Below are 26,002 nucleotides of genomic sequence, written 5' to 3'. Positions count from 1 at the left end.
CACGTAAAGTGAGTTGTAAATAGTGGCTAAGGATACTTATTCTGATGGTATTAGTAACAGGGAGTTCCTAATCTGTCCAATTCAGATATAATTACAATCTGTCAGAAATCTTCCTTAATTAAGCTTAGTCAGCTTTTGATCTTTTGCAATTTCCAAAATTAATAGTCTAAAGGACATGTACAATTCAGCCTTCATGAATGGTTGGTGACTCAGCCAAAAGACAGAGATTGGAAGCTATGCAACATAAAACTTTATCATTATTATTGGCTAAATTCATGCACATATCTAAACACTCAAACTCTAGCTAGGGACAATTGTAATTAACAGTGTTGAAGATCCATGTAAGTTCTATACTTAAGGTGAGTCTAACTGTGATTGTATTATAAGGTAAACAAAATTATCTGTATGTATGTACGCTCTAAATGTGAGCAATTGATAATAGTGTCGACACATGCAACATGTGATCTGGTGTGTTAGTTCATGTGTCCATACAATTGATGCACATCAATTGGCGTTCACAAATTCTTCACATTTTAAAGTACTTTAATGTAAATTTGTAAGAAAAATGACAAACCTTACATGATACATAATATAACTACTCCACTTTTAATATTGTTAGTCAGCTGGGAGGGGGGGGGGATATACAAAAACAATTTAGAATTCTAAAAACCAAAAATATTTAATATATATGCAGTTCAGACTAATAAAAGTCTTCTTTGATCTTTTTCACAATGTTTGGATAATTGGCTTTTTGCAGAGCTTCGACTACTTTATCCCAAGATACATCACCAATCTCAAAATAAAGGTTGTACAAATCTCTCTTGCAATCATCGACATCACCCTTGTTTGATTTTTTGATGATCTCAAGTTTGGCACGGTTGTCGGTTGGCAGTAGATAGGCTCCAAACTTGTACCAGTCGACAAGATCATCCAAGTATGTGAACAGATCGGGAAGGGTTGGTTCTGTAAGACAATGAAAGTCTGTTAATGTAAAACATAAAAGTTAATGTGTACCACCTACTTTTGTTTGGAGCCTTCCTTAGAGCACCTCCTAGATGGAATTAATACATACCAGTCACTCTAAGTACAAACCGTACAGCAATATTAAATTTTGCTACATAAGACCATTAAGGCAACAATTATGTTACTATATTATACCTAGATCTTTATGGATTAATTTAGCATATTTGTGTATATATTGCTCTATATAAGTATGATTCATTATTGGCTTCAAAGTCTACAACAGATGATAGATTTAAAATCACATAGTCATGGGAAAGGCCAAGGAAAGTTGTTGACATGAGGAGAATGGGAAAGAATTGTACAGCCAAAATATCTCACTATAAAGCACATTTGTATAATATGCATTAAAACTTACGGTAATTTGGTGATGCAAGCAACAAGTCATACTGTTCTAGAGAGACAACCTTGCCACTCCTTGGACATACCAATTCTTTGTCATTCTTAATTTCACTTAATCGAAGATGAGGAAACTGGCTGCCTTCATGATCAATGGGACACTCCAAATAGCCTATTGGTTCCAAAGCACATCGAATAAGTGATTGGTGGACTTCTTTGATGCATTTTTGTAGGTAATGAAAGAGCTGCTGGCACGAAGATACAACTTCTTGGAGCTCATCTTTGGAAAGGTTGTTTTTATCAACAGATATGTAGAGTTTGATAGAAGAGGTTTGTGTACACTGTTGTAAGGTGAAGCACTGCTTCTTTCCTTTAAATCTGAAGGAGCCAACCCCATGGTGTATACTAGAAAGGACAAAGAAAATAAGATTCTTATGAATCAAATAACACTACACCTACCTCTGAATATGGTGACCATGTTTATTGGACCAAATAACTATCTTCACCAAGGTTTGGCAGAAACCATCTTCTGGGATAAACTTGTCAGGGAAATGGTAAAAAATTACAACATCTTCTGGCTTTCTTTTGTGAAATTTTGCTTCATTGTAAACAAGCATGGAGGGTACTAGGTACACAGCACCTTTCGTCGGAGTAGCGTAAGAGTCATCTTCATCTGTAAACTTTGTTTCTCTAGACACTTTAACTGCAAGATGAAACTTCTCCAAAAAACCAAGAACAATGCTCTTATCTTTTGAACGATTAGCACTTTTTAAGATGTCATCAAGAAGTGCTTCCTCTAGCAAACCATAGTTGTCATAACGGTCACATACTCGTTGAAGTTTAGCAGAAGATGGCTGGCAATTATCAGTGGAGATCACTGTTGACACCAGGTTTGATACTTCTTGAGGAGAAATAAAAACATGATCTCTCAAAGACTCTTCCTCGGGGTAATACAGCAATGTGCCTTTCATGGTGAAATGATTCAACACCTCATCCAAGCTTTCTTTCAGACCAGCCTTGTCTGCAATATCTGCCGCTTCCTGTTTCGTTATAATGTTCTTGCTTTGTGATTCTCTCAGGATATCAGCTTCAAACTGCAAGTATGAGATTGGACATTCCAAAACCATGGTCGGTGCTGCAGCCTTCAATGTAATTCCTCTAAGAGCATCAAACATTTGTGGATCTCTTTCACTATTATCAATGAAAAAAAAAGCCTCCCCCATGGCTAAAGATTGTGGCAAATGATCCATAAATGGTTTTCCAGAAAAGGATTTTATCAGAAAAAGTCTCATCTTTTCTCTCTGTGCATCAGAGAGACCTTTAGCATGTGTTGCCACCATCACAATGGTAGGAATGCGATTGGACATATATGTAGGGCCAACATCTTTCCCACAATGACTGTAGACAGACAACATTGCTGTTTCAATGGCTTTTAAGTTGGTTTGCATGCCTCTGGCTGCCACTTTCTCTTGGAACCTTGTTAGTCGTTGTCGACAGACCACTGGTTTGTTTAAATCTTGAGAGGCATTAAAAGCAATAAAAATCACATCTTCCTGGGCAAGAAATAAAAAATGTATGGTATAGTATATTTCTTGCCCTCCCAGATCCAGCATTACTATGTTGACATCTTCAGTGCAGATCTCCTGGGTGTTGATTACCTCTCTGACTATTGCTGCATCTTTTTCTTCCATCTTCTGTGGCTGAAAGTGTTCCTTGCCACCATCATCTGTAGACTCCTCTTGATGTAGAAAGGGTCCTTTTGCAGGGGAGGAGGGCTTCTTAACACTCGGTGTAAATGCCTTGATGTAAGCCTTGATTTCACTTCTGAAATGCTTCGGTAATCTCTCAAGGTGATGTGCGATATCTGTCTGTTTCCATTTTGAAACGAACATACGATCTACAGTGCAAGAATGTAGATGAGCACCAACTGTGGATGGTTGTTGCGGTTGAAAATCTTTATTCAAAAGTGACCCTGCAGTGCTGGTTTTGCCAGCGCCTTCGGCACCTAAGAAAACCAGTTTAAATTTATTTGCAGGTCTTTTGCCTTTCTTCAGAGCTTCCTGATAGGCTTTGATGGTTCTGTCATCAAGAGGTGTTAGGTTTTTTCCTGCACCTACGCATAATCTTTTAAGTACAATAATATTAATAGTACAATAATGTTAATAGTAATATAACATTACAAATATTATGAATCTATGTAATTAGAGCACAACATATGCTGGAAATGAGCTGAGCAGGAGGGCCATATCGCCACTTTTATTGGTTAATGTTTGTCTTAAGGACTGAGATACTTTAACAGAGCAGTCACCATTAATTGAATCTTAATATTTACCTTTAATTAACAGAAGTCCATTATAGCATTAAAATTTTTCTGGGATAATGTTCTTAGACCCTCTAGAATGATATCCACATCTATTGTATGCTTCAAACTCTACTATGCAACATTCATTGTCAAAATTCACCCCTCACTCTTCCACCACAACTGGTGTATATTTTAAAAGGAAAAATTAGGAATTTTAAGTTTGATTAGGAATCATATTAAAAAAAATAGGGAAACAAGGGAGGTAAATATACTAATGAACATTTAATCCCTAATTCAGTTATAGGCTTAAACTTGTTTGTTTACTTGTTTGTAACATTATTATGACTGGTGAACCTGTGTATACTAGTGCTCTGCAATATACTGGTAATGCCATTTATCATGATAAATCATCATAACCGATTGTCATACCATGACATCCTTTGATAACTGTAATATCGAAACGGTATATCGATGAATACCAGTTGATTTTAATCCAGCAAGCCTTTGGTGTTTAATTACCCAATATGTTGATGGTTTAGCAGACACACCCTAAACAAAAACGTGAGGTTCTCACATTACAATACATGCCTACTTGTACTGAACTATATATATTTTTGGTTTTTGGGATGCATACTGCTTCATACTAGGCCCAAGAAATGATGCAATAGTTACAATAAAAAGCTAACTATATGTTGATATACCATGATATTTCAATACCGCCAAGCACTAGTGCATACCACCTCAAAGAAAAAAGATGTTGTCTGCAGGGTTAATGTTTTCACTTAAACATGTGTCCCACTTAACAATTACTGGCTTGAAAGTGAAATAAGGTTCTCTTTCAGCTATGTTCAGTACGTTACACAGTGCAACAAATGAAGAACAGTATGAAAAGCACCTCCAGTCACCACAGAAAATATAGATGATTCCTGTTTTGTGCTACTGCAAATTGACACCTTGGGAAGTATCAACAGAAAGAAATGGGACACAAAGGAGGACAAAGGTAAGTTTATGATGTGTGCATTGTAAGTACTACAATATGCCAAAAGACACGTCTTTGGACGAAGTAACATCGAATAGTCAAGCCCATAGCCTTAGATGTAATTGAGTTATGCTTGTCTGAAGGCAACAGGCAGTCAGGTAGTTGGACAGTAGAAAATCCCATTGCACATTTTTAAAATTTTTGTAACAACCTATTGAGGATTGTACTGAAGACACTTTTGGGCTTGGTTATACTACTGTCACGGTGCCAGGATGGTATCGTGAAGCTAGTTTTTGGGTGGCCAAAAAGACCCAAACCACTGTGATCCTTAATATACAGTACTACCATACTGTATGATAAGCCAATCTCAAATTTGGTAAAAAGATACATATATATTATACTTAGATGTGGGAAAATCCCTCTTTGGCTGGTAGCTAGTTATAAACAATGTCAAGGTAACTAGAGACTCTTCCACATACAGCTACATATTAGGGCTGAGCGATACTGCCATTTTAGTATCACGATCAATACTAAAGCCACTATTCACGATACTGAATAGTTCACAATATTTACAAATAAGTCAATCATAGCTGGTGCTACATAGCATATTGCTCAGCATTCCTGCAGGAAGTCCTTATAGGTGATAGCAAACTAGCCACTATCATCATTGTTTACAGTAAGTTATTGTAACACATGCTTTGAGGTTGTTATGGTGTTCACACCTCTCTGCAGGGGAAACCAGGTGGGTGGACTTAATCATTTACAAGGATTCTTAGCCTAGTACTGCATATCAAATGGATTTTCAATGACAATAATGTACAGGCATGGTATCACAATAGTTAATAACAAAATATCGCGATATCGATACTTTCAAAATATTGCGATATATCGCTAAAACGGTAGTATCGCCCAGCCCTACTACATATGCCATGGTGTGTAGCTATACAATCATGTTTCTTGTTTCACAACTTCCCTATATCATTTTAAATTAACAATCTAATGCACTTTATTTTCTAAGTGACCTTCTCAGCAAAAACCCACCTAGTACACACAACTTTGGAACTCTTATTTTCTCAGCATTATCTACAGTGTCCAAGAAATAGATCACCAAAGTTTCAGCTTAATGTGGTGAGTAATTTGTGGAATTACAGTGCTATATAGACAGTATGAAGAGCAAGGAAATCAATTTGCACAGCGACTATGCTGAAAACAAACTACAGAACAACAAAAGCTTACATTTGCAGCCATAACTTCCGTTAGCAACCTAATCCAGGTTTTAATTTGGGTGCGACTTGGAACTTTTAAAAACTGTTATTTTATCATTTTGGCAGATGATTTTAACATCAATCTACTTCCTCCTTCAAGTACTCAATCTGATTATACAAATTTATTATCTGATTTAACTTTGATTTAACAGGTTTACCAGCCTACTCGTGTACATTACAACTCAGCTATCCTTATTGATCATGTTATTGTTAGTGACATATTAAACATTAGTTAGTCAATTCAGGCAATTGGTGTTAGTGACCATAATGTGCAGATAGTGGATTTTGAAGTTAACATTTTGTGTAGAGTTCCTAGAACTATATGAACTCGGTCACTGAAGAAATGTGATTGGAATCAAGTGAGAGTCGCTTTAAGCTCTGCTCTTTGGCATATAATTTCTGTGGGCATAGTGGTTTTCCTGCATGCCTCTGTGTGGACAAAGAATAAGGCCATTCCAACCGCATGCAAATACCACACATGCAACATCATTATGCAATAAGCCATAAAGAATAATCAAGCTACCTAGCTCATGATATATATCTAAGCTGCATGATGTTTTAGTATTAAAAGTGCCCAATAACACTATCCCTATCCTTTAGTATCCAATCCTACAATGAGTTAGCAACAGTGAATGTACTAGTTACAACACTGGAACATGTACGTGCATCACAAAACACAGCGAGATGACAGACATGAGCTATCAACAAATCTGTCAAAAGATGTGCTTGGGAACTCACATATGTACTTGCCTACACGTGGCAAGTTAAGGGTGCTAACGGGTTTTTGAAGCCATTCAAGGGACAACCTACATAACCACATGCAGCTGTTACATCGTAATTGGCAATATTACGCATACTCAAAGTATCCGTGTTAGGCAGCCGTGTTTTGTGCCAAAGGGATTGGCCAAGAAACAGCCTGTTTTGTTTGAAAACCATCACGAAAATGATCGTCTGGGTGTCCAAGAGTGATAATAGAGTGAATTAGCCTGAAAGTTAGTGCTAGTTTTGAAGATACGTGCGAACACAAGCTGATTTGTAGCCAGCACACGTTCTTCCTGCGTTTTCTCGAGTGATAGTGTACGTTGGTAAGTTATATTTGTATTGTACACCTGTTCTTAGGTAGTGACAATGTTCCAGCTGGATTTATCACACATAACAAGAGACTGGCTGTGCGTTACGAGGCATTAAATATCGAAGAAAAGGCTTGGCGACTCCACAAGCAACAGGAGGGTGTACCAGTGTGTAAAGATCAGGAACAAGAGCTTTTCTTTTGTTCAGAACTTCATTTATAACTTGTTATTTGATAAAGTTGGCATTTGTGGTTTATTGGAATTTGTTGTAATAACTGGTTGGCATGCGCATGTTCTACGTACGGTACTGCTCAAATGCAACGTTGCACTTGCTTAAGCGAGTCGATTGCGAGCGATCGGAAATTCACTAATTAAAGGGGCGTGGCACTTGTTTCGCTCGCGAGTATTCACCATGCAAGATAGTAGATAAATACTCGCAAGCGAAACAAGTGCCATGACCCTTTAATTAGCAAATTTTCGATTGCTTGAAATCGACTTGCTCGAGCAAGTGCGACGTTGCATTTGAGCAGTACCATACACTGCATTGTAAAAGGCGATATTCTGGAACACACAATAGTCGGACCTCTACCAAACTTTTGGTGGACCATCAGTATTAAATTTGCAAACTTTTAGCACATGGAATTATAATTGTTGTGATCCAGCCCGAAGTTACGAGGCTCAGAAGTCGAAGTTCGCTTGCGGGCACTCGCTCTTTGTTTTATAACTCAAGAAAGAAGAAGTGCAAAGATAAATCCCTGCGCTAAGTTTCCACAAGTTTGTTGAAGAACCTTCACAGCAAATTTGATGCCTGTGCAAGCAGCCAGTATCTCGGAATAAGAAAAATGTATGGGTTGACTTTGAGGGACTATAGCGCATGAATGAAACAAGGTAACATCTTATACTTTGGTCTCTGTATAGTAGAAAGTTAGGTCAATCTTCGAAGCAGTAGTTTAGATTCCTGTAGCTTCCTTTTTGCCTGTATCAAAGGTAAAAACAATAGCATTTGTGTGGCTTAGAAAGGTGTAAACCATTAACATAGCCATAAGACCGGCATAGGCTTGTAGAAGGATACAATCATGTATATCTTCAAATTTGCTATGTATGTTATGCTGAATTGTACTACACATCTACAAGCAGTGTAGATGTAATACCAATATGTAAAATTGGATACATATGAGAGGCTTTTGCTCATTAATTACAGGTTTTTGCAATTGAATTCATCCCGTTTGCAATTGAATTCATCGGTTTTGCAATAAAATTCATTGCATTTGCATTACAATTCGTCATAAACAAAATGGCTCCAAGAAACCAACTGTTCATTAAGAGATGAATTATTTACACCATGGAGAGTTACACTTGAGACACTAGAAGGAAATTGGAGCTGGTAGTACGCGAAGCTGATAGCTTTCTGACAAGTTAATTAGCTTGCTCGAAAGTGAACACACCCATCACAAATGACGTAGTAGAGTTTGGAATGTTGCTGGATAGGCTGTAGAGGAAGAATTATTGCCTTACAAAGAGTTGTTTACTACTGTTGTACTTGAACAAGTTCTTTTAGCAGCTGCTACATCATGTTTCCATGTTTTCTCCAGCTGTCATTCTTGTTACAGACTAATTTAACTGCAAAAGCGACAAACTGATGAATTCAATTGCAAATGGGACTAATTCAATTGCAAAAGCAATGATCTCAATTGCAAACAGGACGAATTCAATTGCAAATTTGAAAAACCTGTAAAAAGTACAAATTACAGTGAACCCTTGGTTATCCAAACCCCAACGTGTCTCAGGCAATGATAAAAGTGTTCAGATAAGTGAACTGTTTGGATAACTGAAGCCCATATATTAATACTAGTGATGTGCGATACGCCTGAAATGGTGTATCTGTATCTAACAGCTGTGTAGTCATGATACGATATCGATATGCGATACAGTGCATCCTTTGTACAAAGAAGCCAAGTTTAATTAAGTGCGTGGGTGGCTGATAAATTTTTATTGTTTAGTACCAGCCATTACACCATTGCACTATTATATAACAAGCTTAAGGAGTCTAGGAAACAGGTAAAAACCCAGCTACACTTTTAAATTGAAGAAAGCCAGACCTTCATATTTCCGTGATTGCGCAATCAAAATATCGATACGTGTACGGGTGCATCGGTATCGCGATACAGCTGGAATATCGCGATATTCTGATATATCGATAAGTATCGCACATCACTAATTAATACGCATAGTTCTATTGAAATACCCTAATAGATCATACACCTGTGTTCTCAAAATACTCTAATAGAACAATCATTTCTAAGCTTAGATAAATGACGGTAAAGATAAACAAGGGTCGAATAACTGAGGGTCTACTGTATATGTGTGGGCGACCAATGAATGGATTTACTTTTTGAGTAGAGGTAAGATCTCTCTGCACAAAGCTAAATTTGCTGGAAACACTGAAAATGTTCAACCACGGCAATGTTTTGTGTCCAGTACAGGCTACGCCTCTATCAAAATTTACAATTACAATTAATTAATCATTATCAGTAGCCATCGCATGAGAGAAAATCACGGAATTGGTAGAAGCAGTCTGGCTTCTTATCTTTCACACAGGGGTGTTCATGCTGGCCGTTTGATTGCCATTCATCACCCTTTCCGCTAGAATTCATCACAATCATTGATCAATCTTGAGTAGTAGCATCTTTCCAGTGGCACAATACAGAAAGCTGATTTGCTGTAAACACAGCGAAGGGAGACCTCAAGGGAGATGTGAGTGTTCAAGGAGGAGTTAATTTTTTTGGTACTTCCAGCTTTTCTCCCCGTGTGTAGCTTTGTTGCATTTTGAGCCTCGCATTAGGCCACGTGCACTTATCAGCCATGACTAATCACAAGAAATGCATTTAATAAATAATATGTGCTTAATAGATACATGCGCTTAACAACCCAACTCTACAGTATGTACTAAGGGCATCGGAACCTGGGGAGTGGCCCCACACTGTTTTCAAAAGTATGTATGTTTTGGTCCCCACACTTTTAAGGCCAAGTAGCTCAGGTTGAAAAAATCAGCTTATACATATACAGAATACACGTGTATCTCCATACAAGAAGGCATATACAACCACCACACAACAGTACATTTATGGCAACACCAGTCTCTTGTGACTGCACAGCAACTATCAAGCCATCCACTGTGTTAAATTTAAAGAGCCTGTAATTTGTAGTCTTGACACATGATATCTTTTGTTCAATATTATTCTGGAGTCTGTGCAGTAGTGAGAAGTTAACAGTGGAAAGAGTGTCACATATGTGGCACTATACATGATGGCAAAGATTTACCTCAAAGGTGGCAACAGATCTAATAGGGCAGTCTCACTGCAGTGCACAAGTATCAAACCGACTTGAAAGACAGGGTAAAGACTTTTGTCAAGTTAGACACTAGACATACAAGGATTCTGAAATGAAAGTTGACAACTGTGAATGCAATAATGTGGTATTTATGTGATCTACATTCACTTTGGAATACAGTGGAACCTGTGTTACGATCATCTGGATTAAGCGGTCACCTTTGCATAACGGCCATGGTCACGAGGTCCCAAATATTTTCCCATACAAATGTATGCATTGTGGTCTGCATTAAGCGGTCACCTGTCTAATGCGTATAACGGCCAACCAAGAATTCGCCTATGAATCACTGTATACATAACTTTCCCCTTCATATAGCGGTCACTACCTTTTATGGTGGCTTGTTAAGCAAATTACCTGGCACCACAGGCACCGTTTCAATTAATGCACAATTATCACACTTCGAATGCTATATAATCTATCAGGCTTCATTGCTTGAACATATTCAATAGCTATAACCAACATTCATAACAAGCTCACCTTGCCCCTTTCTGTACTAAAATATTACTGCATAGTGGTTGGCGTGAGCCTCTTAATAATAATCACTCATTTATAATGGTCATAGCCATTAAAATGCTGCTGACCACATTATGCAGGTTTTCTCTATAACAGCCACCTATATATAAAGGCCAGATATATCTGGTCCCAAGGTGGCCATTATAGACAGGTTCCACTGTATCTACTAGAGCAGACATCCCAGCTAGTTCCTTCAAGGTACATTACGTTTCACTTTGTGGATAACAACAATTACTGTTAAATGTTGTAATCCTTATAGTGTGAAACATAAAGAGGAGACCTTCACCTGACCATGATTTCTCATGTGATATATTTTTCCGTATCACAAAACGTTTGGACATTAACAATACATACTTTGCTATGGAAATATACACATTCCCAAATAAGGGTTTAAAAGGTACAAAAATGACAATGATTTTTAAATGATCTCTAAATATCAGAGATGAAGTTATGAAGCGGTAACCACAAATCATGTAGTTACTCACATACCTCTATGGAATATTATCATGGCAGTGGATATACATTCACAATTTCTGGCACTAGTTTATCATTTCTCTGAATGTGCATGTGCCTTTTGGGGTTCCAACAAGTGTGTGCCCTCTGTGCCTTGTCTTTCCTATTATCTTCAATTAGGCTGATCATCATTTTCATGAAATGATACTGTAGGACACCCAGTAGATTCCTGCAATATCACGATATGAAACCACACCGATTAACAAACTTGGTTGATTAATAACAAGTGCGGAGACCACAGCTCTTGATAATCTATTTACTTGAACACAACGACCACACTACTTTATTGGTCTAGCTGTATTTGCAATCCTAGCACAGCCATGAAATAGTGACAAGCTCTTTGGTAAGTGAGAGGCTGACTTGAGATACTCTAATACAGCAGTCACTCTTATAGAACTGTCACACATGTATAGTTACATGCACACTTTCTCCTTTTGAATTTAGATGTATCATACATAAAACTGAACTAAAGAACATACTTTATTTAGTACTACCTTCTTAGTTACTCAAAGTTCAAGAAGTTATACTGTTTACAAAAGTACGTAGTAGTGGTATGCGATATAGGATATTTTCCTATCACGATTATTGCACACAATATATCACAATACAATATATATATATATTACGATATACAAACTCATTACTCAGCTAGTGTATTTACACTGATGACACTTGTAGCACTGATGTACAAGAAGTACAATACAACATAGTACATGACTAGCATACAACAATGCAAGCTCTTTTGTCAAAAAAAGTACAGTGTACAATGACATCTTGGGTATATTTTTCTCTATTTATAGCTAAAATCTATACCTAGGCTTATATCACGATGTAAAGATTCTATATCATATCACGATATAAATTAATCTATCACGATATATCGATATATATTACATATCGCACATCACTAGTACGTAGATAAGTCTTACATGTCCATCTTTCAAACATGCACAAATTAAAACATAAAAGTCAGTTTCAGCCTTAGTTATGTTGTAACAGTCATAATAGAAGATTTTGCTGATTTAGAATGGAATAGCATAAAACTGGTACACCTTGCACTGCTGCTGTTAGGTTGTCCTGTGGGTGCATGTATGTGACACAGTCCTCATACCACAGTATGTACAATGCATTCTTCATGGATTTACCAGTCTCCTCCTTTGTGTCCCATTCATCTTTGCTGACAGTGAAGTTTCAATTTGGTGGTAGTAAGTGATGGCTTCTCTTCATAATGGAAATCGTCCATATTTTTTGTAATCATCTGTTTTTTTTTTGTTTTTTTTTTGATTGCATAGGTGCTTTTCGAACAATTCTTGATTCGTAATGTTGTGTAACAGATTGAACATAGCTGACAACAAAGCATAAAGGATGCTTCACTTTTTCAGATGATAACTGATGGCTGGGACACACAGCACCATTTTTTTATTTTGATGTGGTATGCGTGGTATAATAATTTTATTTTACAAAAAAAGTTGACAAAACAAGTAAACAAAAATTTTGAATATTCAACTACAGTAAGGACCATAGCACATCGATAAAAAGTACTGAAACAAGCTGGAGTAAAGCAATCACAGTAAAACAGTAAGTGGTATATCCCTACTATGCATGGTATCTTGAAACACAGTAGGGATACAACACTTCTTATTGTTTTACTATGATTTAATATCATGTACTACTCCAGCTTATTTCAGTACTTTTTATCGATGTGCTATAGTCCCTGCTCTAGTTGAAAATTCCAAATTTTTCGTGTACTTGTGGTTAATAACTATTGTACACTGAAAGCTGCCTAGTCTTCTCTGTTACTAGGCACTAGCTAGTAGCCTATACAAGCGCACAGTGTTGTGATTACAGATCTGTAGGTGCTTCCTTCGTTGGGATTTGACACTAAGTGGATATTTCGAAGGCGTATGGTGCAAGTCGGCAAGTAAAGATCCCACTTGTAGCCGAAGTAGAGGGTACATTGCTTCTTCAATTGTAACATGACTTGTGTGTGTAACCTGTAGTGCTAGAACTAAATTTAGGAGAGTATACGTAATTTTAGAATTTCAATGGCTTCCACTACACCACCACCTTAATTTATTATGTTCATAATCCAATGGCTATTGCTGATATTATCTCCTATGATCTCATCTTGATACTAAAAGTGTTTTGTTTACAGTGTTACACCAAAGTAGAGATTGTACCACATATTTAATATTCCATCGCAACAGTTGTACAGATTTTACAGCACACGGATAATTAATAATCTTACTAGGTGATACACATGCACATGAGCTTCGTGTATAATATAAACTATAAATATGCATAGATTGCTTTCAAATAATGAGATTGTAGCTACGTATGTACTTACAGTATTTCTACGGGTGAATTTGTAACTGTCTATATGCATGATCATGATGTGTGAGAAAAATTTAAAAATTGTTGAAATTAGCTTGTTGAGAACTTTAAATAACTAACCCATGGCACTATCCATTGCCTTGTGAATAGTACCAATATCTCATTTACTAAACTATACCAGCTGACTTAAAACTCATTACCACCCCAGCAATCCCATCTTGTTTCGTAGCTTTTTTCAATGATCCTTATTCCCCCTTTAAAACTTTTAGCTTTATTCATCTAGTTTGTGTACTTTTTATTAAATCCAGTAATGGATTTGTTTTATTGATAATGATAAATGTTGTAGATACATAGAGCAATTTTACATTAGCTGTCAAGTTCAGTGTAAGCTTTGTTGCAGACACAGTTGACTGCATTATTAGAGTATTTACATGACTGCTCTTGGCTATGGACAAGGGTATAATACTGAGCTGTTTACCTGTCACAAGACATGGAACACTGACAAGTTAAACAGTCACTAGTTATACATTTATTATTTCAGCCAAGACAGTATACTATAAGAAGAATCACAACATTCATCATGTAAATAATACACCAACTATTCACGGTTTGTGCTAACCGACACATGTACTGTACTGTATGACCACTCAACTATTCACGGTTCGTGCTAACCTAATACATGTATAACATGACCACTCAAGTTCATCGTAGCTGCTATCTTGTTATGGAACTCCCTTGATCCTACTGAACAATAGCGAATTCCATTATATGTAAAGTAGCATTCTCATCACTACACTCACGAGTGTTGTTAAAGTCATCATGTTGATATGTATATGTACCATGAACGTTGGAACCGGGGGGTTAGGGGGGCCATGACCCCCACATTATTTTTGGCCATGGCCCCCACATTATTTTTCGAAAGTACATTTTGGTTTCCACACTTTTAGGGCCAAGTAGCTCAGGTTACCATTGATACATTCACGAAAATCCATTAAGGGAAGACATGCAACCACTATAGAACAGCAATGTCTTTTGTGGTAGCACCAGTCTGTGGTGGCTGCACAGCAATTATCAAGCCATCTAATGTATTAAATGCAAAAGTGCCTCTAATTATATTTCTGTTTAGTCCTGGAACATGATATCTGCTGTTCAAATATTTTTCTGGAGCCCATGTAGTAATGAAAAGTTTAAACAGTAGAAAGATTGCCACATTTTTTGCATTATCCATGATGGCAACTATTTAATTCAAAGGTGGCAACAGATCTAAGAGGGTGGTCATTTGCAACAGCATGTATAGAAAATTGGGAAGCGTATAAAATTCCGAGAAGAGTTGGATATCCGGGTCCCCTTGTCCCAGGTCCACTGCTTTTACCTACCCAAATACAACCACATAGCTGCAATATATCACCAGGTTGTGGTCATTACAGATGCTGGTGATACAGGTACACAAAGGGGAGGTGACTTTGGTAAATCTTTGGGGTGGTATCTCCTAGCAACCAAGTGACAGTTATTGTTAGCACTACAAACAAACACTTGTGTCTGCCCAAAAATTATTATGGTTAGAAATCATGCCATTTGTGCAGACTTTGTCATTGACTGACCATTAATTTAAGGACAAAGTATAGTCAACTTAAACATTATATATTAAAAATTATAAATTTAAAAATAAAGTAGGAATCCAAGTGATAAAAAGTAGTGAAACAAGAGAAGAACGATGGTAGCTATTACAGCATAGCTCTCCCTACTTTGACATGATATATCCATTATTTTGTGCTCAATGCCAAAGTAGGAATTTCCCACCGAGCTATACTGTAATAGCTACCATCGTTCTTCTCTTGTTTCACTACTTTTTATCACTTGGATTCCTACTTTATTTTTAAATTTATAATATACTAGTTTGTTTAGTTTTTTTGTTAAGGCATACAGCTAGCTATAAATATGTGACTGTTCTATTAGGGTGACTGCTGTGTTAGAGTATAGCCTGCAAGATGTGCGTTTGCCCAAAAATTGGCGTGGTTTCAATCAATTATAGAGTATGTCAAGTCACCTTCCAAATTGAAAGTGTGTGGTCACTGAAATACAGCTAGTGCAAAAGGGGTGTGTCATCGTGGTTTCAATCGATAGATCGATAATGTGTAGAATGAAGAATGGGCGTGATCTTGTGACCTATCGTGAAGCTATCGAGTATCAGTACCTCCGTACAGTACCCTCCGTCATAGATTATATCAGTAAAGAATATAATCTATTCCTCTGTACAGTAGCGTAGTCTAAACGCCTTAAATAATCTTGTGGCATCTATCATGCTGCTTAAAGAAAGTATTGATACGGAAAATTAACGCCTCGATATGGTTTCGTTGGATGAAGAAGAAGACAAGCAGCCTGATTGAAGTTAAAAGAAAAGGCGCAGAGGGCACACACTTGTCGGAACCCCAAGAGGCACACCCCACTGGTGAGTTTGTTGTTGTTGCATAAAATGGTGGCCGTCCACTGCTTCGTTTGGCCTCTAGGCTTGCGACTGTAGTCAGTCAGTCAGGCAGTCAGGCAGTCAGTCTAAAATTCAAAGTTTTGGCAATTTTTAAAATTCTGTATCCAGCCACCTGTAAGCGTTTTGTTGTATTTAATGCTGTTTTATGTATTATATGGACTAGTACTATTCCGTAAAGGTGATTTTTGTCTCGTAAGATATCTCTAGGATGATTATTAAAGGCAGGATTTTGGACGGCACGCAAAAATTTCATATGGACTCCTACTTAAACGGTACAACCGTACCGTTTGATAAACTTTACACCACATCTGCCTGCTAGTCTAAGTAAGACCTATAATCTCAGTAGTAGTAGCATGTTCCATTTACTTTACCAGTTACATCAATTTCCATATCACAAAAGCTTTGGACTTTAACAATACATACTTTGCTACGGAAATGTACACACTCCCAAAAGTACATAAAATGGTTTAAAAGGTACAATATGGCAGTGATTTTTGAATGATTTCTAAACACCAGTGACACAAGTTACGAAGCGGTAACCACAAAATATGGTCTGTCACATAGTTACTCACACACCTCTATCGAATATTCCACCATTTATCACGGCAGTGGATATATTCACTTTTCACAATTTCTGCTACTAGTTTACCATTTCTCCCAGTGCATATTGTGCATGTACCTTTTGGGGTTCCAACAAGTGTGTGCCCTATGCCCCTTGTCTTTCCTTTTATCTTCAATCATGCTGGTCGTCATCTTCATGAAATGAAACCATTGAGGCATCAATTTTCCATATCAACACTTCCTTGCACAGCAGATTTAGATGCCACAAAATCATTTAAAGATCTTACACTACTACAAGGGTACTGGACACTTGTAACTTCACGATAGGTCCAGGACTACACCCATTCACAATCTTAGTTAATTAATAATGACTGAATGCAGAGACCACATCTCACATCTATTTACTCGAACACAATGACCACCCCTCTTATTAGTCTAGCAGTATGGTAGTACTGTTGAAGTAGGTATCCCTCCATAAGTGATGTGCAGTGCCTAAAATTCTGCTTTTAAAAATCATCCTAGAGACATCTTATACGACAAAAATCACCTTTATGGTTTAGTCCATCTCACATCAAATACAGCATTAAAAACAAGAAAATAGTGCTGAGCGGTATCATCTTTTACTATCACGGTACGGTATTGCAGTTCAATAATGTGGTATGATTAAATTATTGTTTAACCACATGCTATCTTGTTTAGCAGGTTGACAGTGCTCAGGAGCTGAAAGTAAAAACAGTTTTGTATAAATTGTGTTTTTACAGTGAAATAATTTTATGTATGATGTATTACAATTTATGTCCAAATAAATTTATGTCCAAATAAACCGAAAACCTTGAAGTGGGTAAGAATATAGTTAAAACAAGTTACAACAACACTGTGTATACATTACCAAATACCAATCATGACATATCTAGCCATTTAAGTTTGTGGCCAAAAATATCATATTGTTGACTTATCAGGCATTAAAGATTCTCATTTTTGACTAACTAAATGACCACCAATACTGAATATTCACTCTGAAGGAACACTTGTTGCACATATCCCTAAATATTTTCGTGCCATGACAGCCAAGAGTGGCATTTGCTTCCACTTAAGCCTCCACCATTCCAGAGGTAATGAATCAAGCATACTGCATGTACATATCCACTTACAAGGAAGGCTTCAGAGATATGGTCAAGGCCATCCAACCGTGATATCAACTTCCTTACAAGGACTTTTTCAGTTGAGTTGCAATCCCAGCTGTATGAGGAGACTAGGCAGAATGTGTTGTCAACTTTAAAGGATGAAGCCAATTACTATTCTGGAACTGCAGACCTATGGTCCTCGTGTACCTACCTGTGTTTCCTTCAAGTCCCTCTCTCTTTTCCAACTGCTTGAAAATGCTGCCACCACTTTTCAACATATTGACAGTACTCGTTCAGCCGTTCAATCCTACTATCATTCAGACCTTTGTATATGGCCAAATCCAAATCATGACCAAAATAACTTAATTTCTTCCACTTCAGTAGCTGACGTGCTAGTTTGATGTTGCTGGCACTGTCTGTAGTTATGGCAGTGAGTTTTCATTGCCCATTGCTCTAATGTTACACTCAAAGTGTCCCGTAGTTGTACACCAGTGTGATCTTCTGTACTTGCAAACAATGTGTTTGCAAATCCCAACCTGTGTTGACATAATGGACCATAAATGACAGATACGGATCTGACAGAAATTCTTGCCACAGAAAAAGTTGAAAGGTGATGTATGTACTAGATGGGGCTCAAAAGTTGAAATCATTAAAAGAATAGTTGAACAGCACATTACTGTCCGTGCAGTCCTGGGATAAGACAGAAGGGTGTCTCACTTAGTACCCACCTGGTAAGATCTTGATGTCTTGCAGCCAGTGTTGGAGGCTCTCAAGGGTTTTGATACAGTGACAGATTTATTGTCAGGGGGGAACAAGTAACCTGCTTTGCCATTAAGCCTCTTATCAAGTTGATTGGTGGTAAGGAAGAAAATCCATCCCTCTTGGAGGAAGACTGAGTGTGGCCCCAACTAGACATTGAGTGACCTGCAATTCGAATCCTGGGGTTGGAAGGATTTTTTCCTTACTTTGGCCCCTTTTCTGTTACATCTTATCAGCTATATAAGTCATTAAGTCCAAGTCCTTGAAATTAGGTTAAGTAATCTCTTGACCCACAATTTAAGGATAGATTTGATTCAGAACATATTGCTGTACATTTGCTGCTGGAATAAGTAGAATCTTATGAAGTTGACATGATTCAAGAACTGCAGAGCCTGAGAGTGACCCTGAACCAGCAAGAAAAAAGGAAAGTTCAGTGAAGTTTTAGGAGCTAGCTCATCGAGTTCCACATCTACCACAACACTGAATGTATCTGAAAGACTAAAAATGTGCCACTGTACACACTGTGAGTACATCCTTGACAATGAAATTAGTAACCGCACATGTAAATTTACAATATTCTTTCAAATTTACACCAAATGCTGTGGTTTTCTGTACACACTCTGAAAGAGTTTGCTGACTGATTTAGGGAATTTTTGACTGTTCTTATTGGTGTTGATCCGGTCTCTTTAATCAGGTCTCTGTATTTACTAGCATGACTGTACTTCAAATGGTTTACTAAATCACTTGTATTTGTCCATTTAGCTGAAACACTTTTATAACACAACCTACACATTGGAGTATCACTATCAGTAGGGTTGCCATCTTCGTCTAGGATGAAACCAAAATACTTTCAAACCTTTGAGGTGGTGTTTTTCTTTGTGACAAGCTGTATGGCTTCCCAATCATCTGCCACATCACTCTCGCTATTGGAAACATTGCTTCTGTCCTTGGTTCTGGATGTGAAACTGTCTGACACCTCAGCACGTGGCAACACCATTTAACTATAATAAATTTTCACACTTGTAATAAGGTAATTTAATTATCATAGTTATTATATTGTGGTTTTTACAATATGCTGATAATCAGCCGGTTGAAGATAGGAGATGGTGGCCTCTAACCTGGGCATTTGTGGTACCTTAGCTTTAAAAGTGCCTTGAGACAGCTTTTGCTCATCTCCCCAGGGGAAGCAGATCCCAGTTTTGGTGGGTTGGTGGTGGTATCTCCTGTTTCGGGGATGAGATTTGGAGAGTGGATAGTGTCCTCCCCGAATGGATCATCCAGGAATAAATCATCCTCTAAGTCATCTGGGAAGGTTGTCTCATTCATCCTGCTTGGGAATGGGAAACATTTGTGTGCATGTATGTGTGTGTGTGTGTGTGTGTGTGTGTGTGTGTGCGCGCTTTGTGTGTATGTAGAGAGAGAGAGTGATAAATTGAGCTGGCAGTGTCATATGTGTACGCTACCAGTGGAGTGGCACTTTGGTAAAAGCGGTTTGTTTAACAAACTCTTCCTTAGCAGTGCATATGAACAAATTACGAAAATTTCATGAATTACAAAATACGAGTTAGCTAATAATATTATTGTACAACCCAAAACTACCCTATTGTAAAATAGTAATAGATAGTTGGTAATTCATAGTAGCATATACTGTCTATAGTTAATTCCAGATGAGTTAGCTAGCTGCATGGCGCCTGGTTTTTAGAAGTAGCACAAGTGTTTTTTGAGGGGATGGTGGCCTCAACAGGAAGCTATATAAACACCTAACCGTAACAGGAAACCATAGAACTCTAACATATTTCGAGGATGAGCCAGCTATTTTCCGACATCAATAACATTACATTTGAGGATGGACCTCAATCTAGACATCATCCCTGAGTCACAATCAATGAAGCCTCCCTCAGATGCCAACCAAGCCACACCCCCGGAGGAGGCAGGCAAACGCCACCTTCATGCTCTCTTGGAGCTTAAGACATCTACAATTAATTCCAGGTTTGAGGCCACCACCCCCTCAAAGAACTATTATATTGTGGTTTTTACGATATGCTGATAATCAGTCGGTATTAAATGTTACTACCATGGTTTGAATAAAGTACCGTTAACTGCTCAGCACTACAAGAAAACACTCACAAGCGACTGGATATAATTTTTTTTTAAATAACCAAAATTTAAATTTTCTTCAGCCTGCCTGCCAACTTTACTGACCAGTTGCAAGGCTGGAGGCAACACATGACCACCATTTTACGCCACAATAACAAACTCGCCAGTGGCACGTGCCTTTTGGGGTTTCGATGAGTGTGTGCACTATGTGCCTTGTCTTTCCCTTTTATCTTCAATCAGGCTGTTCATCCTCTTCTTTATACAATCAAACTATTATCAAGGTGTTAATTTACCATATCAACACTTTCCTTAAACAGCCTATTTAGATGCCACAAACACAACTGGATTGAGGTCACACCATTAACAGATAAATAGCAATCTAACACAAAGACTGTTCCTCTGAACAATCTATTTACACGATAACTATGACCACACACCCTTATTGTTAGTCTAGGTGTATTTATAATGCTAGCACCGAGACACTGAAAAATGAAATAGTGACACCCTCCTGATAGGTGAAAGGCTGACTTGAGATACTCTAATACAGCAGCCACCCTCATACATATGTAGAACAGTTATACGTGTATAGCTGTATACTATAATAAAAATATATATTTTAGTTATTAATTAAGACATAAAAATTAGAGAAACAAACAAGAGAAAAATGATGGTATTACAAGCATAACTCATTGGGAAAATTCCTACTTTTGCATTGAACAAAATAATTGCTACAGTGGAACCATAGATAATGTATGTGTTCCTAATGGATTGGAAATGCCCGTTAAATTATTTTCCTATCCTAGTTACAGTGCACCAATACATTGGGAAATTTGTTGAGTGACTGTTTGGCTTTTTCTCGCTTGTTTGAAGGCCAGTTTTATGGCGTGGACATTCCTTTTACATTGCTTATTGTGTTGCGTTACATACTAAACAAGAACACAGCATGTCTGTGGGCAGTGGGAGAAATATTGTTTGCAACAGGTGACAATGGCAGGTAAGCACCAGCTAATAATTTAACAGCAGTTCTATTAGTCACCGCATTTACACAACCAAAGAAACGTGTGATACATTGAAATAAATTTTATGCTACAGTACTGCTCAGCTTGAGCTAAACAATAGCAGAAAGTAGTGCCTGTTTTCTGACATTTTATCGAAGCAGTGGAAATATACAGCGAAGCAGTGAATATCTAGCTAGCCCACTACACTCTACCTGCTACAAGTGGTGTAAACAACAGCAAAGAAACAATGCTATACTTTCTGTTTCTTCAGGAAATTTGCACAACCGTTTTGAAACACCATATTCAGTCACCTTCGAACTTGAATTTTCTTACGCTGTTGTTTACTACTCTCCAGTGTTCAGCCTCCAATTAGTGTGGATGGCAACTAACCCAGCTGTAAACAACAAACACTAATTCGCTGGTTACGAGAACAGCGAAATCTTCCACCTGTCAAAGCCATAAAGCTTACGTGCAGCGAAACAAGCATGACATCACTATGTAAATAATACAGGCGTTTCCAATCCATGTGACATACATTATCTATGGTGGAACCTCAGTTATCCAAATCTTGGGAACAGGGTGATCCTTAAATCTGAAAAAAGTCAATATCTTTGAAACTGTGTATAAATAACTTTTTAAAAAGCACAAAAAAATTTCTCAGTATTATTCAACTACCCTAATAGAACAGTCACTAGCCTAACAGAGCAGTCATTTCCATAGTTCAGTTAACCAAGAATCCAGATAAGTGGGGCAAACTTTCTTAACTGAGAATCCATTTTTACATATCGAGTGGGGTGAACTTTCCTAGGAAATGCTTCCATGATTATCTTTTAAAGTACTGCATTTACTTCTGCATCTCGAACTTGATTACTAAGGAAGAAAACCGATGAAGATCCTTTTGTAAATAGATTGCCCTTCTTGGAACCTACAATGTACTTGGAGAATGGCTTGTGCAGGAATTCCTTTTCAAACAAAGGCATGAATTTGTTGAATGCAATTTCTCTGGCTTTATGGATGTCTGGGCTAAGCAAATCAATATGAGTTGCTACCAGGAGGAACTCCGAGAGGTCTTCATCAGAAGTGCTCGCCTTTCTGATACGGCAACTGATCAGATCCATCCAGTATGTAATGGTATGTAAACCTGATCTTGCTGGACTGACGTCATCTTTGTAGCGGCACTCAAGGGTATCTTCCAGTAGCTTGCTAGCATCAAACACTATTAAGCAAACTACCTCATTGGATATAAACAAATAAACAAGCCATGGGTATGCTGAAACATCTGCTTCCCCTGCACACTTGTTATATTGAGTAACATAGAACTTTGTATTGTGGGACTCATTTTTGTAGTGGTTGCTAAGCTGAGTATATTTGCTAAGATAGACCAGTTGATTGATTAATTGATAAGTTTAACCTCTCAATGATCGGCACAGCTGCTCTTCCTCATTGGAGGGACATACATACAAGCACATACATAAACATATACAAACAAGCAAAATACACACAGTACAATCCAAACATACATAATAACAGAACAATAATAGGCATACAAAAAACAATACAACACACATGCAGTTGGTTGTTACTAAAGGATAATGAAGGCACAAAAAATAATTGTTTGGGCAATTGTGGATGCGTATTTTTATCTACTGCATATCAGCCTTTGAACAGGCCATGGAATAGTAAAGTTACTACTGCTGCGTTGAAATGTTAGTAACTTACAGTCCTAAGTACTTAAATTAATATAATAACTTATTTACTGTCCCAATAACAAAGTTAGTTGGCTTAACTTAGTACAAACATGCAAAATGACAACAATATAAACTCTATCCCACAATTGCAAGTTTTTTAGCATTGTGTGTCGAAGTATTAATGACATTTTAACGTACAGATAACGTTCTGATGGCTATTAGCCCATGCTGTTAAAACCACGATTGATCTTCAGATGCTACTGTATAAAACAAATGGGATGAGTTCTTGTTAGCTCTTTCACCTATTAGGTGAGTGCGCCCCAAGTGATATATATATATCACTTATACCATGGCTGCATGGTATTTGCTGATATATATCACCCGTAGTCCTTGGGCTGCATTCTCAGGCTTTGGGTATATATTAGCAAATCCCTCGCAGCTGTGGTATAACTATTAAATATATCAGGCAATCCGTTGTCACCATGGTATAAATTACTTGCAACTAGTGAGAAAATAGCATCTGGGGATAAAACCCCTAGATACCTTGTACTCTAGTCTGTGTTTATCACAAATCAAATGTTAGCATTACTGTTTTACGATGTATTACAAAAATTACCATGTAAGAATTGCATAACGAATATGTGATCACTGTGTATGCTTATACTGGAATTTTGGAAAAGAGCTGAATTATCACTCCCATACAGTGACCAGACATGGGGCCAAGTACATGAGTACTTATACTTAAGTACACTTAAGTACAGATTTAAAAGTACTTGTACTTTACTTAAATACTTTCTTAATTCCCCCAATGTACTTGTACTTATACTCAAGTACTTTGCTAAGTACTTGTATGTACTTGAGTACTTAAAGTACTTGTAAGTACTGCAAACATTGTACATAGTGTGTACACAGTGGGTATACAATGAGAATAACAGAATTTTATGAAGGTGTAGTTTACAACTTCTTGCAATTCTTCTACTGCCTTCCCCAACCTTACTATGTATCATGTTGCCACGATTAATGATGTCATAGCATTCTGGCAAATAAAAACAATGCTGTTGTTCACGTCAGTGCATTTTAAGAGTTTAACAGAGAGATTGGTTGACAAAAACCAACCCCCCTAGGCACACTTACATACTACAATACACTGAATACAGCATATGTTTCAATACAGCAAAATGTACTTGTACTTTACTTAAGTACTCTCTGGATTGCTGTTGGAGTACTTGTACTTGTACTTGGAAAATTCAAAAGTACTTGTACTTTACTTAAGTACTTTTAAATGTACTTGGCCCCATGTCTGACAGTGACACTATAAATTGACCCCCATATGGGATCCCCTTGATCCTAGGACCACCAGAAGAGATCATTTTGTATAACTAATGCCTATTCTCAGCAGAATTTCCTAGTGATTGTATATAATTGGAACAGCATTTAAATGAGCAAGAGCGTAGCCAGAAAAAAGAGAAGGTATTTAAGGTACACAATTAATTTATTAGAGTAACTTGATCATTGTGATGCTAAATTTCTCTATTGAAATTAATTTTACCAAAACAATTGCCTTGGTTGTGTTTCAATAGTAGGCATTCCAATAATGATCGTGCTACTGTTATAACACATTATTTTATTTATTTATTTATTTTTACACAACAATAACATAATATATTTGTAAAATACACACATAAATTTGTATCACAATTTAATCAGACAAAGATAGCTTTCCCTCACACACCACCAGAGAGAAGTCTGTCAGATCTCTCTGGGGTCGACCAACGGTAGAGCGACTGCCACAAAGATACATAACGGCTGAACACAAAAGGGAGAATGACAATCTGCAGTGAATAAAAGAGATAACAACATAATTCTGGCGCTGCTTTGTGGTAAGAAGTGAGGCTAGTCGTTTGTATGTAATTTCTGTTGGTTTGCTCATTCCACCTAAAGCAGAAACACGAGAGGTGTGAATGATGCCCTCTCTACTTCATGAACACGTTGTTCATAAGTCCTTCATTTCTCTCGGTCATGTGACTGGAAACAGCTGGCAGAAGAAGTGTGATGATTTGTGGCTGCCAACAGATTGAAAACACATGGTATCTGTTGTACACAGTGTACTGGGAATTGCAATATAAAGTAGCATTCTCATCACAGCACAAGCACTATTTGCTAAAAGTCATCATGCTATGTACGTACCGAGGGTGTCGGAATCAGGAGGGCAGGGAGGCCATGACCCCCCACACTATTTTCAAAAGTGTGTTATGGTACCAAAGCTATACATGCACAGAAAAACATACATACTTCCATACAAGAAGGTATATACAACCACCATGCAACAGTACAGTCTTTTGTGGCAGCGCCAGTCTCTTGCAACTGCATAGAAACTATCAAGCCATCCACTGTATTAAACCCAAAAGAGCCTGTAATTGTAATTTTGTTTAGTCATGGCACGTAATATCTATTGTTCAACAAATATTTCTTCTGTAGCCTGTGCAGTAATGAGAAGGTTAAACAGTGGAAAGGGTGCCACATCCGTGCATGGCATTACATAATTATGATGGCAAAGATTTACTT

The 26,002-nt window shown here is 37.5% G+C and overlaps 1 protein-coding gene across 1 annotated transcript in view; it reads right to left on the bottom strand.

Moving 5' to 3' along the window:
• Positions 1–604: 604 nt before the first annotated feature.
• LOC136252597 (uncharacterized) overlaps positions 605–26,002 on the bottom strand; it is a 56,063-nt gene continuing 30,665 nt past the window's right edge. The window contains exons 12-15 of the mRNA XM_066045075.1: positions 1,819–3,472; positions 1,379–1,764; positions 1,022–1,051; positions 605–981 (exon numbers count right to left, since the gene is read on the bottom strand). Of these exons, the coding sequence (XP_065901147.1) occupies positions 701–981; positions 1,022–1,051; positions 1,379–1,764; positions 1,819–3,472 (2,351 nt within the window). The 3' untranslated portion in view covers positions 605–700. The remainder of the gene's footprint in view (positions 982–1,021; positions 1,052–1,378; positions 1,765–1,818; positions 3,473–26,002) is intronic.

Source organism: Dysidea avara, chromosome 4 (genome assembly GCF_963678975.1).
Source record: "Dysidea avara chromosome 4, odDysAvar1.4, whole genome shotgun sequence".
NCBI classification, from domain to species: Eukaryota; Metazoa; Porifera; class Demospongiae; order Dictyoceratida; family Dysideidae; genus Dysidea; species Dysidea avara.
The sequence above is the reverse complement of the archived record's forward strand: the minus strand, read 5'-3'. Positions and strand labels throughout refer to the sequence as shown.